This window comes from Panthera onca, chromosome D2, assembly GCF_046562875.1.
Source record: "Panthera onca isolate mPanOnc1 chromosome D2, mPanOnc1 haplotype 2, whole genome shotgun sequence".
In the NCBI taxonomy this organism is placed as follows: Eukaryota; Metazoa; Chordata; class Mammalia; order Carnivora; family Felidae; genus Panthera; species Panthera onca.
Genome location: NC_138349.1, coordinates 31,514,790 through 31,529,508, shown reverse-complemented (window position 1 = coordinate 31,529,508; position 14,719 = coordinate 31,514,790). Strand labels below are relative to the sequence as shown.

The 14,719-nt window shown below is 52.4% G+C and overlaps 1 protein-coding gene across 2 annotated transcripts in view; it reads right to left on the bottom strand.

Moving 5' to 3' along the window:
• Positions 1–14,377, bottom strand: part of SLIT1 (slit guidance ligand 1) — a 170,077-nt gene extending 155,700 nt beyond the window's left edge. For both annotated transcript variants that reach the window (XM_060643067.3, XM_060643068.3), the window contains exon 1: positions 13,733–14,377. In XM_060643067.3, coding sequence (XP_060499050.3) covers positions 13,733–13,929 — 197 coding nt within the window. In that variant the 5' untranslated portion in view covers positions 13,930–14,377. The remainder of the gene's footprint in view (positions 1–13,732) is intronic.
• Between the last annotated feature and the right edge of the window lie 342 nt (positions 14,378–14,719).

Below are 14,719 nucleotides of genomic sequence, written 5' to 3'. Positions count from 1 at the left end.
TGGCTCAGTTGGTTAAGCATCCGACTTCAGCTCAAGTCATGATCTCACGGTCCATGAGTTCGAGCCCCGTGTCAGGCTCTGCACTGACCGCTCAGAGCCTGGAGCCTGCTTCGGATTCTGTGTCTCCCCCTCTCCCTCTGTGCCCCTCCCCCCCTCATGCTCTGTCTCTCAAAAATGAATAAATGTTTAAAAATATTTTTTTAATAAATAACCAAATTTTTACAACAAAAAAATTTTTTAAATTAAAAAGAAATGCTCTGCCCAAATGGACATCAGCCAAGAAAAGCTCCACGCACTGAGGACACTGCTGTGTTACCAACAACTTCCTATAGCCCACGGGTGAAGAGACTGATTTTTACTCAGCTGCTCTCATAGGAAAATTCCAGCCCCAGGGCTTCAGCTGCTCTGTTCCTCTACTTCCTTCAACGCACCAGCACTTCTGCCGCAGGGCCTTTGCCCATGCTGCTCTCTCAGCCCAGGACTTCCCAGAACAGTCCTTCCCTCCTCACCTGCCCACCAACACATACACCTGACTGACTCCTAACATCCTTCGGGGCTTCAACTGAAACATCTGATCTAGACCACCTCTTTTATGTGTTCACTCAGCTCCCCCTCCAGAGCTGGGACTGGAATTTGGAGTTGTGTGCAATAATATGAGATCCTTTGTTAAAGGCCAGTCTCTCCTGCCAGGCTAGGAGAAGCAGAGGCCACATCTGGTTTGCTCCCTGCTGTAAGCCCAGCACCCTCCACACAGTAGGTGTTCACTGAATAGAGTGAAAATAGGCTGATAAGCAATCCTGCCCACCGAGCCCGGCTGCTGCTGGCATAACTCGGCCCAAGCGCAGCACACAGTCCCGCCAGCTGGCTGAGCATTGCCCACAATCCTCAGGCATCAGTGGGTCATGATCAGGAGGCTCCCCCAACACCTCCTGCCCCAGCAGAGACCACGGGCCTGGTACCAAGTGCTGGGACTGCCCTCCAGCATACAAGAAGTCAAGAAGCCCCAGGGATGAGTAGTCAGGGGCCCCATGTCAGGACAAAGATGCTGCTGGTCACACTCTGCCTCAGGCTCCTGGGGACCCATCTTGCTTCCTTGGCTCGAATACTAGAAATATCTATACGATCACAACCAAGCCAACTCATTTAAGCCTCGCGAGAGCATCTGGCTCACATTATGAGGAGACTGAGGCATAAAGCATTTGAGTAACTTGTTCAGGATCAGCTAGCTGGTAAGTAGGTTGAAGATGTAAGCCTTAGCATGTCTGACTCCAGAGCCCAGGTCTTTCTTTCTCTCTTTTTTTAATTGCAATAAAATACACATAATAAAGCTTACCACTTTAACCATTTTAAGTGCACAGTTCAGTAGTGTTAAGTGTATTCACGTTGTTGAACAGATCTCAAGAGATTTTTCATCTTGCAAAACTGAAACTCTGTTCCCATTAAACAATAACTCTCCATTCCACCCCCCCCCCCCCCCCCCCCCCGCGCCCTTGACCCTGGCAACCACCATCCTCCTCTGTCTCTAGGAATTTCACCATTTCAGGTACCCCATATGAGTTGAATCATAATAGTATTTGTCTTTTTGTGACCGGCTTATTTCACTTAGCATTGATGTCCTCAGAGTTCATCCCTGTTGCAACATGTGCCAGGATTTCCTTCCTTTCTTAAGGCCGAATTATATTTCAACTGTGTGTGTGCACCACGTGTGTTTACCCAGTCATCTGTACATGGACGCTTGGGCTGCCTCCGCCCTTTAGCTATTGTGAATAACGCTGCTATGAACATGTGCAAATATCTTTGAGACCCTGTTTTCAATCCTTTGGCCGCATAGCCAGACGTGGACTTGCTGGATCATCTGGTAATTCTGCTTAATTGTCTGAGGGATCGTCAGAATGTTTTCCAGAGGGGCTACACCATTCTACATTCCCAGCAATAGTACACCCGGGTGTTTCCACACCCTCACCACCAATTGGTATTTGCTGGTTTTTTGATAGCAGCCCTTCTAATGGGTGTGAGGCGGTCAGGGCCCAGCTGTTAACCCCCATCCCATGGTGTGTTCTGTTCTGAGGCATGAAGTGCACCCCAGTCTCTTCATTACCAAGGCCTGGACTTGCCCTCGCCAATCCCCTTCCCAGGTCTGGGGCCTAGCCCTAAAAGCACAGCCCTGCCCACCTCAGGCCCCTGAGAGGCTATCCACCAGCTAACGCTCTGACGCTGAGTCCTCCCACAACACCTCCCCACATCTCCACCCCCGACTCTGCTCACTGAACCCCCACCCTGAGGCTGGACACCTCCCTGTGCCGGCCTGCACTTGGGTCCACCCTGCAAACATGCGCAGGCCGGACTCAATCGCGGCCAATTTGCCTTCATGCTCCAGGGCTAAGCCCTCACAGGGGTTTCACAGGTGCTGAACGAACGACGGATAAACGAGTGAATGAATGAAAGAAGCCAGGCCTTATTAAGATGCGTGGTGCAGTAGCCGGATTTTAAAGACTAAACACAAACACATCTCAGAGCCTCAAGGCTCAGGGACCCTGGACACCCCCGCTCAGCAGCCGTCTGTGCCCCCGGGCACATGGTACGCCTCTCCAACCCACTCCTCAGCAGAGCAGCGATAATAGCTTCCTCCAGGGACAGTTGTGAGCAGAAAAGCAGGGGAGGGTAAAGCAGGGCTCTGAGCCTGGCCCGGGCTGGGGGGCTCTCCGTGGTGACTGCAGACCCCATCACAATTCCCCGCTGCTGCTCTCCTTCTCTGACCTGTCTCCCCATCCCCAAGGGTCTGGCTCCTCATTTCCAGATCGCCCCCCAGCCCTCCATGCTCCGGTCCATCTGCCCCTACACTGCCGAGCCCACTCCCCCTCAGTGCTCCTGCGTGCTTTCCCCTCCCGCAGACTTCCTCACGGCTGACTCACTCCCAACCACCTGCCTTTGCCTCCCACTTATCCCAGGAAACAGGCTGCCCAGCTTGGCCAGTGACCCACACCACAGGTCCAGAAGCTGTCCTCAGGCAGCCTGTCTGCTCTCCCAGGTGAAGCCCCCTCCCCATCTCCAAACTCCTTCTCCAGCGTGGCCAAGAACCACCTGGCCAGGTTCGGATCCACGACCAGGAGCTCTTGTTCTCCACCTTCTCCTCCCCTGTTGCCTTCTCTTCCTCCTGAACCCACCCACCCCCGTTTTGAAAGTTTATTTATTTATTTTGAGAGAGAGAGAGTGGGGTGGGGGGAGAGAGAGACTCCCAAGCAGGCTCTGTGCTGTGAGCGCAGAGCCTGATGTAGGGCTCAATCGCATAACTATGAAATCATGACCTGAGCTGAAATCAGGAGTCAGACTCTTAACCGATTGAGCCACCCAGGTGCCCCCTCTTTTTTTTCCTAAATGAGATATATAATTGACATACAACATTATGTTGGTTTTGGGTGTACAACACATTGATTAGATACCTGTATATATCGCAACATGATCAGCACAGTAAGTCTAGTTAACATGTGTCACCTCACATAGTTACAACACTTTTTTCTTGTGATGAGGACTTTTAAGATCTACTCTCTTAGCAACTTTCAAATATACAGTACAGCATTTATTTTATTTTATTTACTTTGAGAGAGAAAGCAGATGAGGGCGGTACAGAGAGAGAGAGAGAGAGAGAGAGAGAGAGAGAATCCCAAGCAGGCTCTGAGCCATCAGCACAGAGCCCAATGTGGGGCTCGATCCCACAAACTGTGAGATCATAACCTGAGCCAAAATCAAGAGTTAGACACTCAACCCACAGGCCCCCCGGGCACCCCTGGAATACAGTATTATCAACTGCAGTCACCATACTGTACTTGACATCCCAGGACTTACTGACTTTATAGCTGGAAGTCAGTACCTTTGACCTTCACCCTCATCACCTCCTGCCATCTTACCATGGGCGGAAGCTAAAGTCAAGTCTCATGAGTCTTCAGAGGATGCACTTTCCTTACCAGGAAACCCAGTGCTTCTCTCCAAATGTGTTCTGGGCACCTCCTGCATCTGAATCACCTGAATTGCCTTTGCCAAAAACCTGCTGAATCAGCATCTCGGGGACGGGTCTCGGAATCTGCATTTTATACCAGCTTCCCAGGAAATTCTTTTTTTTTTTTTTTCAAGATTGTATTTTTTGTAAGTAATCTCTACACCCAATGTGGGGCTTGAACTCACAACCCTGAGATCGAGAGTTGCAGATTCTACCAACTGAGCAGCCAGGCCCAACCTCTGCCCCTCCAACCCAGGAAATCCTTATTCCTGTTGAAGTTTCTGTTCCACCTCTTCCCCAGGAGGCCTTCCCAACTGTCTCTCCAGTCCACATACTCTACAAAGTAACCATCCCCTATCCCTACCCTTAAGGTCACCTTTTAAATGTAGCTGATTACTGGCAACTCAAACAAAAGAAGTAGAAGCCAGGTTCTCTTCTCCCGGCTCAGCCACCCTCCCCAAAGTTCTCTCCCCGCTCAGCCACCCTCCCCAAAGTTCACTCCATTCCCAAGATCATTCCCCCAGGCTGGAGGCTTAGGGCCCCATGACCTTCTCATTAGCTCTCTCTGTACTTCCTGCCTCGGTCCAGTCCTGTTTCCTCCTGTGGCTCTTCCTCTGTGGCTCAACTCCATGAGGACTGTGGCTGTTGCCCACTGGTACTGTAGCAAATTGCCACACGCTTAGGGGCTTAAAACAACACATATATATTATCTTACAGCTCTGGAGGCCCCTTTTGGCTCATGGCCCCTCCCCCGCCCTCCCACCCCCTTGCTTCCATGGTTATATCTCTTCTTCAAAACTGTAAAGGTCAAGAAAAGGCTTTTTTGAGCAACCTACCAGACAATGGGACTACAAAGATACATGAGACACAGCCCTGCCCTCAGGAAACTCAAAACCCAAGGTACCCATCAAACAAACCAGCTTCTTAAAAAGCAATAAAGTGCTCTTCCTTCCAGAAGAATTCCAATTAATAAATGTAGAAGGAATGAGGGAAATAGAAAATCAAAATTGCATAATAATGGTTGTAGGCAAGATCCATTAATGGATGCTAAAATTAGTAGGTAAGAATTTGAGGACAAAAAATCTATGGCAGCCTCGACGTATCTCCCCCAAATATTATTAACAGCAAATGTGAATTCAGTAATGTCACAGGGAAGAAAACAGGCAGACACTGTCTTAACCAAGAGATTAAGGTTAACATCACCAGCAATGAGACCTATCAGTGTCACCTACCACTGACAGGATGCACTGGGACGGGCACACCATCCCTGCGGTGTTCCTGCCAAAACTCCATTACCTCAATCCAATCAGGGAGAAACATCAGACAAAGCCAAAATGAAGAGCCTTCCAGAAAATAACTTACCAGTACTTTTCGGAAGTGCCCATGTCCTGAAAAGCAAGAAAAGACTAAGGAATTGTCACAGACCGAAGGAGACTAAGGGGAAATGACAACTAAACATCATGTGGAATCCTGGACTGGACCCTGGGGTAGAAGAAGGACCCTGGGGCACCTGGGGGGCTCAGGCGGTTAAGCGTCTGACTCTTGAGTTTGGCTCAGGTCACGATCTCATGGTTCTTGGGATTGAGCCCCACATTAGGCTCTGTCCTGACAGCACAGAGCCTGCTTGGGATTCTCTCTCTGCCCCTTCCCTACTTGTTCTCTCCGTCTCTCTCTCTCCCCCCACCCAAAATAAATAACATGAAAAAAAAATTTTTTTAAAGAAAAAGGACGCTAGAGAAGGAGTTGGTGAAATCCAAATAAAGTGTGTAGCTTACTTAATAGCCTTGTGCCAATGTTAATTTCTTAATTTTGATCATCACACTATGGGTAAGAGAGATGTTAACATTAGGGGAAGATGGGGCACCTGGCTGACTCAGTAGAAGACGCGGCTCTTGATCTTGGGGTTGTGAGTTCGAGCCACGCACTGGGTGTAGAGATTACTTAAAACCAAAATCTGAGGCACCTGGGTGGCTCCATCGGTTGAGCATCTGAATCTTGATTTCGTCTCAGGTCATGATCCCAGGATCATGGGACCAAGCCCCACGTCGGTCTCCGTACTGAGCATGGAGCCTGTTTGGGATTCTCTCTCTCTCTCTCTCTCTCTCTCTCTCTCTGTCTCCTTCTGCCTCTCTCCCTTGCTTGCATGCACACTCTCTCTCTCAATATAAGTAAGTAAATAAATAAATAAATATTAAAAATAAAATAAATAAAATCTTTAAAAAAAGAAAAGAAAACATTAGGGGAAGCTGGGTGAAGGGTATTTGTACTATTTTTGCAACTTTCCTGTAAGTCTAAAATTATTTTAAAATACAAGTTGTTCACATTTTTGTTTTAAGAATAAAATCACAGCAGTGGCAGTGAAACCACTGTCAACGGAAAAGCCAGAAACCACAGTGACCCTAACCAAGCGGCCTCCCCGCCACCAGCCGGTCTCCCCCTCCACACCAGAGCCAGGCCACAGGATGTCGTAAAACACTACTTTGCACTTGTCACCCTCCACTCAAAACCCCTGGGGTAAGTGCTCAAAGGGTCTCTTCAAAAGGACACAGGGGCAGCCCGAAGGGGCTCCCCCAAACGTGGGACACTCTGAGCGTCCAAATAAATAATGATGGGAACAACCCAAGGAACAAAATAATAATCCCTGAATCCACCCTGTTATAAACAGACAAACAGATGGAGGAAAAGGCCAAGTTCTTTCTTGCGGTAGAATGCCAGCTGATACGCCGAGAAGCAATGAGGATGCTAGAAGTGTCTCAGCGACGGCTGCTAAAACCAGCGGAAACTGACGTCCCAACGTGACCCACTGAGGCCACAACGCCACTTACGTAGCACAACCTGCCAGAAGTGCATAACCTGAGCATAATGATGAGGATGGAACAGATGAAGCCAGACGGAGGGACATTCCACAAAATAACTGGCCTGTCTTCTTCAAAACTGTAAAGGTCAAGAAAAGCAACAGGCTGAGTAACTAGTCCAAATTAAAGGAGACTAAAGAGCTGTAACAAGTGAATGCCACGTGTAATTCTGCACACACCTTCCGAGAGCCACGGATGACCTTGTTGAGGCAACGGATGGAGCGCAAACAGAACAATGGAGCAGATGCCAGTACGGTAGCAATGGTCAGTTTTCTGATTTTGATGGCCGTATTCTCAGAAAATCCACACCACGCTCTTTAGACAGAAAGACTTACATCTTCAATGTAATCTTTTTTTTTTTTTAATTTTTTTTTTAAGTTTATTTATTTTTGAGACAGAGAGAGACAGAGCATGAACGGGGGAGGGGCAGAGAGAGAGGGAGACACAGAATCGGAAGCAGGCTCCAGGCTCTGAGCCGTCAGCCCAGAGCCCGACGCGGGGCTCGAACTCACGGACCGCGAGATCGTGACCTGAGCCGAAGTCGGACGTTTAACCGACTGAGCCACCCAGGCGCCCCTAATCTTTTTTTTTAAATATGTTTTTTTTTTTAAGCAGGCGCCATGCCCAACACGGGGTTTGAACTCACCACCCCGTGACCAAGAGTCCCATGCTCCACCGGCCGAGAGAGCCAGGCGCCCCTCCAACCTAATCTTAAATAGTTCCAAAAAACAAAACTGTGCCTATGCATACTATACGATAAAGCAAACAGGGGAATATGAACAATCGAATGTGGATAACAGGCATATAGGAGCTCCTTATGCTTTTGTTGCAACTTTTGTACAAAATCGAAATTATGACAAAACAGAAAGTTACATGGAGCACCAAAGAGTCTTTTTGGGTGATGAAAATATTCTGAAATTGGATTGTAGTGATGTTTGCACAATGCTGAGGATTAAAAAAAAAAACCACTGAATAGTAAAAGAAAAAAAATTTGTTTTGATAAAAAAATGTTATGCACACACACACACACACACACACACTCCTCTGATGGCTCCCTATTTCCCAGCCCCATGGCCTAGTGCCCATCCATTACCTTAACCTCCTATCTCAGAACTCACCAACACGAATGTACCCACCGGCTGGATCCGCTCCTTACTCTCCTCCCCAAATGTATGGCACTCACTTTCTCATGCCCCAGGTTCCCCTGCCCTCGCTGCAGCTCGGCCCTTACCTAGGTCCTGCCCAGCCCTCAGACCCCATCAGCCCCTCCTGCCCACCCCAACTCCCGTCTCTTCATCTCTGACGCTGATGGACTACTTGTCCCAGCGTTACTCTAAACACTCTACACAGAGTATCTCATTCAAACTCAGCCCTGCAAGGTAAGTGCCATCATTGGCTCCACTTTATAGATGAAGTAACGGAGTCACTAGTGAGCCGGCTGGGATCTCTCAGGTGGTAGTTGATGGAGCCAGGATTCAGACTGAGCCAGCGCCGGTAGCCGCTGTGCTTTAGTCCCCATAGACATCTTCGCACACCTGCTCTTCTGCAGACAGACCTTTCTCGCCCACCAGCCTGCAAGCTCCCTGGGGAGCCGGGTCCACACTCTGGACCTCTCATAACACTATGCACACAGCAGGTGCCCAACAGCTGTTTGTCCGCCACAGGCTGGGTTCCAGAAAGAAGAGGAGGGGGTTGCAAACTCCATCAAAAAGAGAAGCCCGTTCTCCACCCCCACCCCTTCACCACCCCCCCCCCCCCCCCCCCCCCCCGCCCAGCACAGCCCAGCTCCCTGGCTATTGCCCAAGGCCCGGCCGTCATCTGCTCTGGGTAATAAGTATTTGTATGGCGATAATTACAGCATTTGGGGAGAAAATCCCATTAAGCAAGAGCCCTGCCGAGCCGCTAATGCCGGCACAGGACTGGAGGCCAAGCTCCTGTCTGCTTCCAATAATGCAGGAGCCTCCCGTCCCTGCCACCCTTCACCCGGCCCCAGAGAGCACGGCTGTCCCCTGCTCGCAGCCCCAGGCAGCCAGGACCACCGAGGACCAGCCCCCCGCCTCCGAGTGGGGCACGGAGGCAGGGGCAGTGTTCTCGGGGGCATCCAGAACACCAGTGGCTACACGGTGAGGGAAGAGGGAGCGGGGCCATGCTGGGACCCAGAAATGAGTGGTGCCCCAGTTCCTTTCACGTCCTTGCAATTCTGTCACCTTAATAACAATAGTAATACTACCATTTAGGGGGCACTTGCTGTGTGCTAGGCCCTGTGCAAAGTGCCACTCCCAGCACTGTCGCATTTAAATCCTCACAAGCAGCCTCACAAGCAGGTCTGCTATCGTCCCCACTTTGTAGGCAAGGAAACGGGGTGCTGAGGAGTCACGCCTTCTCCAGAGCACTTACCCCAGTTTGCCATTATGTGTTTATTCTCATATTGTGCCATTCACCTCTACCTCCCTTACTGGACTAAAACTCAGGGAGAGACAGGTGGTTTGGTGTTCTGTCCGTCACTATTCACTCAGCACGATGCAGACACTCGATAGACAGCTATCTGTTGAATGAATTAATTAAGCCCCATAACTTGTCCAAGGTCCCCCCAGCTGCTGAGTGGCAGAATGGGGCTAAAATCCCAGGCGGTCTGGCTCCAGAGCCATGTCCTCAGGCCATCTACCCTGCAGAGAATCCCTGCAGGCCACCACCCTGCTCCCTCCTGCAAACTGCAGGAGACAAAGCTGCCCAGGTCCAAGGAAGGAGCACTCTGGACAGCCAGACTCCAGAAGAGTCCCTCGCAGCACCACCAACACTCACGTGCTTACCTCCCAAGCTCTCCCCTGCCCCACCGGAATCCTCAAACCTTTGCTTGAGCTTCTCAAATAATAATAATAACATCACCCAGTTAACATCACAAAGCATTTTCACACAGCCCTGTGCCAAGCACACCACCAGGCCCTCTGCGTGCATTCGCTCCCTTAATCCTCACCATCAACCTGCAAAGCTGTCATCATCGTCCCTTTTACAGATGGGGAAACTGGGTCTCAGAGCAGATGGAGTGACAGCACCAAGGGCCTGCCACCGGTCATGCAGAGCCCAGCAGTAAGCCCAGGGCACCTGCTACTGGAGCCGCCAGCCCCACTTAGAGGCAGCCTCCCCTGCACAATGCAGGTCTCCGCTGCAGGAGACCACAGTACAGACATGGCTGCGGTCTGGCCCCCTGACCCCTCTCCGTGACCACCACCCAATTGTCATTTGGAATTCCAAACAGGCTCTTGGCTGTCCTGGGAGGTCTTCCTTGGGCATGCCCACCCAGCCCCGTTGAATGGGGCCTCCAGATTCAGGGGGCCAGACCAGGAAAAGGCAAGGGCCCTCCAGGCCTCTGCAGCAGGCAGGGGAGCTAGGGCAGTGGACAAACTGGCCACGATGCAAGAGAACAGGCCCCCAGAACCTAACGAACAGCAGATCATGCTGGCCCGAGGTGCGAACAGAGACTAATGGGTCTCCCCCAGGGCCTTTCCCGGCCTTAGCATCCTCAGGCCTCTCCTGTCTCTGCACCCTGCACCCACGAGGGCAATCTGTGACAAATCTAGAGTACAAGTGCCTGGGGTGGGTGGGAGAAGCGGTGTCCCCGCATATTACACCCTCTTATCACACTCTCCTGGACGCTCTAGTCTAAAAGACTGTTTTAATTTTTAAAAACTCCAACTGAAAATCAAAGTCGTTGAGTAGAAGAAAAGACAATTAATAGCGGCCATGGTTAGGTCCCTCTGAGCCTGAGTTCTACAAAGAGATGAAGCTTCCAGGCCTCCTCCACCACACCCCTAACCCTCACTCCGTATTTTAATTGTTCCATTGCAGCGAATTATTCAGCGTCCCTGCCTCACGCAGCCCACCAGCCCCACAGCCCCTCTGGCTGAACCAATCTCCTCAACAGCTCTGGAGTCTGCATGGCCCTTTCCCAGAAGTCTCCGCAGCAAACCAATCTCTTCCCACTTGGGGGGACAGGCCCGGACCCAGAGTTACGGGATATGTGATCATAAAGTTGCCGGGTCTCATGAGCTGCCATAGAAACTGCCCAGAAGACAAAAGGCGAAGGCACAGCTGCACTCTTTCCCAATTTCACAGCCGCAGAAGCCACTGTCTCAGGCTCTGACACTGCACGACACCCCTATCGATTAGACAGGGCGTTTGCTACAGCTATTTTGGGTCTGCCGGGGCGCTCACCAAGGCCTCTTTTCGGGGTGTTCTATTCCTCTTCAAATGGCTCTTCAGAGGCCTGCCTGCTGCACAGGCTTTCACCCCCTGAGAAGTTTTGCACTCAGAAAAGACCAGACTTCCCCCGGCTTCCCCCTGGTAAGTCACCCCTGGATTCCATCCCTGAAGTCCCCAAAGGAAAAATCCAGAGAGAGAGAGAGAGAGAGAGAGGACTTCCTGACTCTTCCTCACCTTCCCAACCTCAAGCCCTGTCACATCCCACTGGATGTGACACGCTGCAGCCCCGGGACAAAGCCGGTCCACTCACCCATCAGGCTGGCACACGCACACCTGCGGGCCTTTTGCCCGAACGTTCCCTCTATTTGGGCTGCCTGCCATCTCTGCTTGGCATACTCCGACCCAGCCACTACTGGGTCCCAAAGTATGCTAATAAAATGGCCCATCCTCTGAGAAGCCCCTTCCCTCCAGAAGAGTGCTTCCCATCCCAATGCTCCCCACCACAGCCCCATCACACTGCCAGCCTGGCCCTCTCCCAAGAGCTTCCAGTTATGTGTCCCCTGCCTGGTCCTCTAGACTGTATGTCTCTTGAAGGCAGGGACTTGCTCACTCCCTGCTGGAGCCTCAGCACCGAGGGTAGTTCCTGGCTCTGTTACACATTTGCTGAATTAAATAGACTTTTCTCTTGATCCTATCACAATAATACCTCTCACTTAGTAAACATAATGAACCAGGATGCTTTCCATATATGATCTTCGGTCCTCACAAAAACCAGCAGCAGCCCCATTTTCTGGATGGAAAGCAACAAAGGCTCAGAGAAGTTAAGTAACTTGCCCAAGGTCACACAGCAACCTCAGCAGTTGAAGGCCCAACTCTCTTTTGCATTAGGAAATTTCACTTCCGTTCCACTCTGATAGCAGAAGAGTTCAAGAGTTCCTGAACGCCAAAACTGACACTGTCCTCAGGACTAAAGGTGGAGAGAAAGAGCAAGGAATGAGATGACTTCAGCATTCAGGTCCAAAAGCTAAGGCAATGGGCTACCGTGTCACAGACCTAGGCTGTCATCAGCATAACAGCTGCAAGAAAAATGCCCTGTGGATGCAGCAAAGGAACAGAGAATAGGTCCAGGACAAACAGGTGTGGAGGGTGACCCTGCAACCTCAGGGGTCCTCTGGGCAGATTCCTGACCCTCAGTCCCTCTCCATAGCCACACAGGGTAATGCACAGGCTGCCCCAAGGAAACCTGATTCTGTCCAACCTCTCCCCATGCCAGCATCTCTCTGCAGCCCCACAACACACATGTACACACACACACACACACACACACACACACACACACACCCCAATTCCCATCTAGATTGCATCTAGATTGCAAATTCTCTGAAACCTCCATGGGAATTTTTCAGACTCAGCCAAGAAGAGTCTGGGGCAAACGTGTGCTCACTAATTGCTGACCTTGGTACAGAGTTTGATCCAGGAGATAGCTCTCCCCAGGGTCAGATTTCTGCCTTTGGCCAGCTGGGAGCTGTGAAAATGCGCTTAAGTTATCGAGATATGTACGCCTTTCCTGAGAGCCACTGCAGTTGCCCAGGAGTGTGGGGAGAAGGGGCAGGCAGCTTTCAAAGGAGCTGGCAGCCTTCTCCAAAGTCCAGTTCAATAATCTCCCGAAGCAGTCACCTCTGCAGGCAGCACAAAGACCCTGCATGTGACCAAAAATCTACACACATGGCCCATGTACAGGGACTCTCACAACCTCCCACTACTGAGGCGACACCACGGGTACTAGGAATTCACACAGACACACATTCTGCAGGAGAATCTGGGGAAACAAATTATATAGATCCAAACACACACACACACACACACACACACACACACACACCCTACAAAGCTCAGCCCATCTAGAAAGGGCTGAGTTTTCTCAAGAATTTAGAAGTAAGAGACAACAGGGGAAGATGAATTATTTTTAAATGACTTCATGGTCCATGTCTCCACTCCAGGCTCCCGACCCCTCAGCATTATCACACCTACCCTTTTCTGGGTGTCGATGTAATATACCCCAGGCCCCAAACCCAAATCCCTCAGGTCCCATTGTCTGCCTCGGTTAGGGATGGCTGGATGTGAGGTGGGGGGACCAATGCCTGACACCTGCAAGAGAAGAATTCTTACGGCTCTGGGGCAAACAATGGGGAGGCAGGGGAAGACTGGAAACTTCAACTCCATCCCATCTTGTGGCCTATCACCTGCCTGCCAGCCCACAGAGCCCAGTCCACACATGCAGCTCAGACCACAGCCCAAGCCCCATGTGCCCAAAAGAAGACATGGTGCCTGGCAGTGCGAGGAGCTTCCCCCCTGAGTGCCAGGAAGGCTCACGGGCACCAAGTCACAGGCACCCTGTAGGAATCAAGTGCTGGCGCAGTGGGAATGGCCTGCCAGGGCTAAGGGCAGGGTGCAGGGGTGAGGATGGGAGCTGACAGCCCCGCCAGGGCCCTTTGAATCCCGGGAAAGGGAAACAGGGGTGCTGCTGGCTCCTGGCTCAAGAAGGACCCCGGCAGGCACTGACCCGTCTATTGGCCACAGAGCCGGGGCCCCAACGGTGCTGCCCCACCCCAGCCCTGAACTCGTCTTGGTGGGAGGGTAACCGCGGGGCTCCCTGAGCGCTGGGGATGGGGGCCGTACTCACAGGCGCTCCGTGTTCCGTGGGATGTTCTTTGGGATGGCCTGCAGCCCCGTGCCGTGGCAGTCCACCGTGGTGCCGGTGCAGGTGCAGAGGGCGGGGCACGCGGTGGCACCCAGGCGCCACGCGGCTGCCCACAGCAGCAGCCAGAGCTCGGGTCGGACGAGCCCCGCCGAGGGCCCCCTCCCGGGCGTCAGCGCCATGGTGCCCTCACCGCGTCCCGCTGGTGTGCCAGACGGCGGCAGCCGCTTACCATCCCCGTCCGGGGCGGCCTCCAGGTGCGGTCCCGGGGCAGCGCCACCGAGGAGACCGCGGGCTCGTACGCGATGCCCTTGCGGGCTGGGAGGCACCTTGCTCCTCCAAGCGACGGCGCCTGTGTGCGGACCGAGGGAGGGCGCCTTGGGCGGAGGGCGCTCGGCTCCTCTCCGGTTTCTCGCTGGCTGCGTCTGTCTCCCTCTCTCCCTCCCTCCAGCTCCCAACTGACTGCTGCGAGGAGGAAAATGGGCAGGCCCCGCGCGCGCACGCACCCTGCGCACACACACACACACACACACACACACACACACGCACGCACAATCACACACTCACACCCGCACGCTCGCTCCCACCCGGCAGTCATCCATCAATCGAAAAGCACACATCCAGGGCCAGACTCCTCCCCGCCCTCCCCCAGCAGCCCCCTCCCCCGCCTCCCGACGACGACCACTCGGCGGCTGCTGCGAGCAGCGTACAGTTTCAAAGGTGGAACCTCGGAGGCGCCGTGAGCGGGCAGGGGGCTACGGGGGAGGGGATGGGAGGATGGCCACCGCTCAACCTGTCCAGTCCTGGCCCCGGCCGACTACACACACACACACACACACACACACACACCCCGCGAGTATGTGCACACTTAGACGCAAGCACTCGGAACCCGCAGCCCCAGCAGCTGGGCCAGAGCGAGGGGGAGATCTTATTTTGCCGCCTGGACCCCCTTCCCCAGGGCCACAGACATGC